This window comes from Echinops telfairi, unplaced genomic scaffold (genome assembly GCF_000313985.2).
Source record: "Echinops telfairi isolate 266 unplaced genomic scaffold, ASM31398v2 ScPeMD7_7457;HRSCAF=8495, whole genome shotgun sequence".
Lineage (NCBI taxonomy): Eukaryota > Metazoa > Chordata > Mammalia > Afrosoricida > Tenrecidae > Echinops > Echinops telfairi.
The window spans coordinates 22,294,888-22,296,573 of NW_022111357.1; the positions used below are offsets into that span (position 1 = coordinate 22,294,888).

General features: G+C 58.6%; 1 protein-coding gene across 2 annotated transcripts in view; it reads right to left on the minus strand.

Annotated features, from left to right (window-relative positions):
* Positions 1–588: 588 nt before the first annotated feature.
* Positions 589–1,686, minus strand: part of EPHB2 (EPH receptor B2) — a 147,328-nt gene continuing 146,230 nt past the window's right edge. For both annotated transcript variants that reach the window (XM_004705119.4, XM_013005292.2), the window contains exon 15: positions 589–1,540. In XM_004705119.4, the coding sequence (XP_004705176.1) occupies positions 1,432–1,540 (109 nt within the window). In that variant the 3' untranslated portion in view covers positions 589–1,431. The remainder of the gene's footprint in view (positions 1,541–1,686) is intronic.

The window sequence follows — 1,686 nt, forward strand, 5'->3', positions numbered from 1 at the left end:
GGTATCACAGTGAACGATCGGGGTCCTGGAGTTGAGGCAGCCCTGCTCGGGTGCCCAGAGGCAGAAGTGGGCTCCTGGGCCCTGGAAGGAAGTCCTGGACTGACCGCACAGGAGCGGGGAAGAGGCAAGGGCTTCTGCCCCACAGCCTCCGAGCCCACTTCCTCTCAATGGGCTGCTTTCCAAAGCAGGTCCCCGGTGGGTCCCCTCTTCCTCCTGCCCTGCCCAAACCTCTCTTGGTCTTTGACTGGCCCAGATGGCCGGTGACAGTGGGCTTTGGTGAGGCCTGGCAGCAGGGGGGGGCTTCTATGCCGGAGACAGGGGTAGGGTGGGGTATGGACAGGAAGGTGCCAATGAAAACCATATAAAAAATCCAGAAATGTGCATATAAAACTCGCCCTTGGTGTATTGCCTAAGTCAGTAAGCAGAAAGCACCTTCCTGGAGAAGGATCGAGTCCTCAAAAGGTAGGAAATGTGTCAAAGTGTCACTTCATTGTCATAAAAAACAAACAAAAAACAACCCCCAAAACAAAACCCCGACAAACAAATCCCTCCCCACCCCGCAACCCAAACCACCCCGCCCAGGTCGCTGTAAACAAACCCAGACAGGGAGCAGTCCTTCCGGGTGGCAGTCGGAGCTGAGGGCCAGCACGGCAGCACCTGACCTCAGGCGGGCCGGCGGAGGAGGAGGCTGGTGCCCAGGTAGGCTTGGCCAGCGGGCCGGCCGGGCCGGGCCGGGCATGACTGCACTTGAAGGTGTGGCCGAGCCCACTGGCCTGGTGAGCTGCCTCCTCTGGTGACCCCAGCTTCTCCCTGGCCCTGGACGACACAAGTCCATTGTCAGCCCCGTGAGCAACAGGAGCAACGGTTTCATTCATTGGAGTCTTTAAAATATTCTCCAAAGTCAGAAATATTTTTCCGCCTGCCCCATGGCCAGGGGACTAGAGCTTCCAGGGGCGGCTGCCCATCCACCTGCTTGCCCCCCAAACAAGCCCAAGAGCACAAGACCACGGCTTCTCTTCCGATTTGCTTTCCTGAACGTGTTTCTCGGCTCTGGTGGAGTTGGAGAGAAATGGCGTGTGGCTTCCACTTGGACAAGTCGCCCGGATCTCCCAAGCCCTTGTTTTCCCCTCTTTTTTTTCCCCCTTCTAAGAGCAGTCATTGCTTTCCTTGTGAGAATCCTCTGTAAAAATATCCCTTGTCCTTCCCGCCCCCTCCCAGGATCCGGTCACTCTCCCCCCATTCGCTTTTGTTCTCATCATGCGTCGCAGGTGTCCTTGGTGGCGTCTCGTGGCTGGCGTGCTGCGTGGTTCTTCCTGGTGCCCATGGCCTCCTGGCAGGTGGCTGACCCTGCGGTGGACGGAGAGCCGGGAGGGCCGTGTTGGGCTGAGGGGGTGGGGCCTGGAGGAAGAGGTGAGCCGAGGCCGGTGAGGGTCACACCTCCACAGACTGAATCTGGTTCATCTGTGCCCGCATCACCTGGATACTGTTCAGGATTTTTTTCTGGTGGCCGGCCAAGGTGACCCCAACCCGGAGAATATCCCTTTGGGAGAGAAGGACGTGTGTTAGGGATAGCTGGGAGGGGGGCTCTGAGTCTCCCTAAGGGGTTATCTTGAGAGCGCTGGAGAGGAGGAAGTGGCAGAGACAGGGGCGTGGGTGCCTGTCGGAGGTTTGAGGGAGCATCTGGGA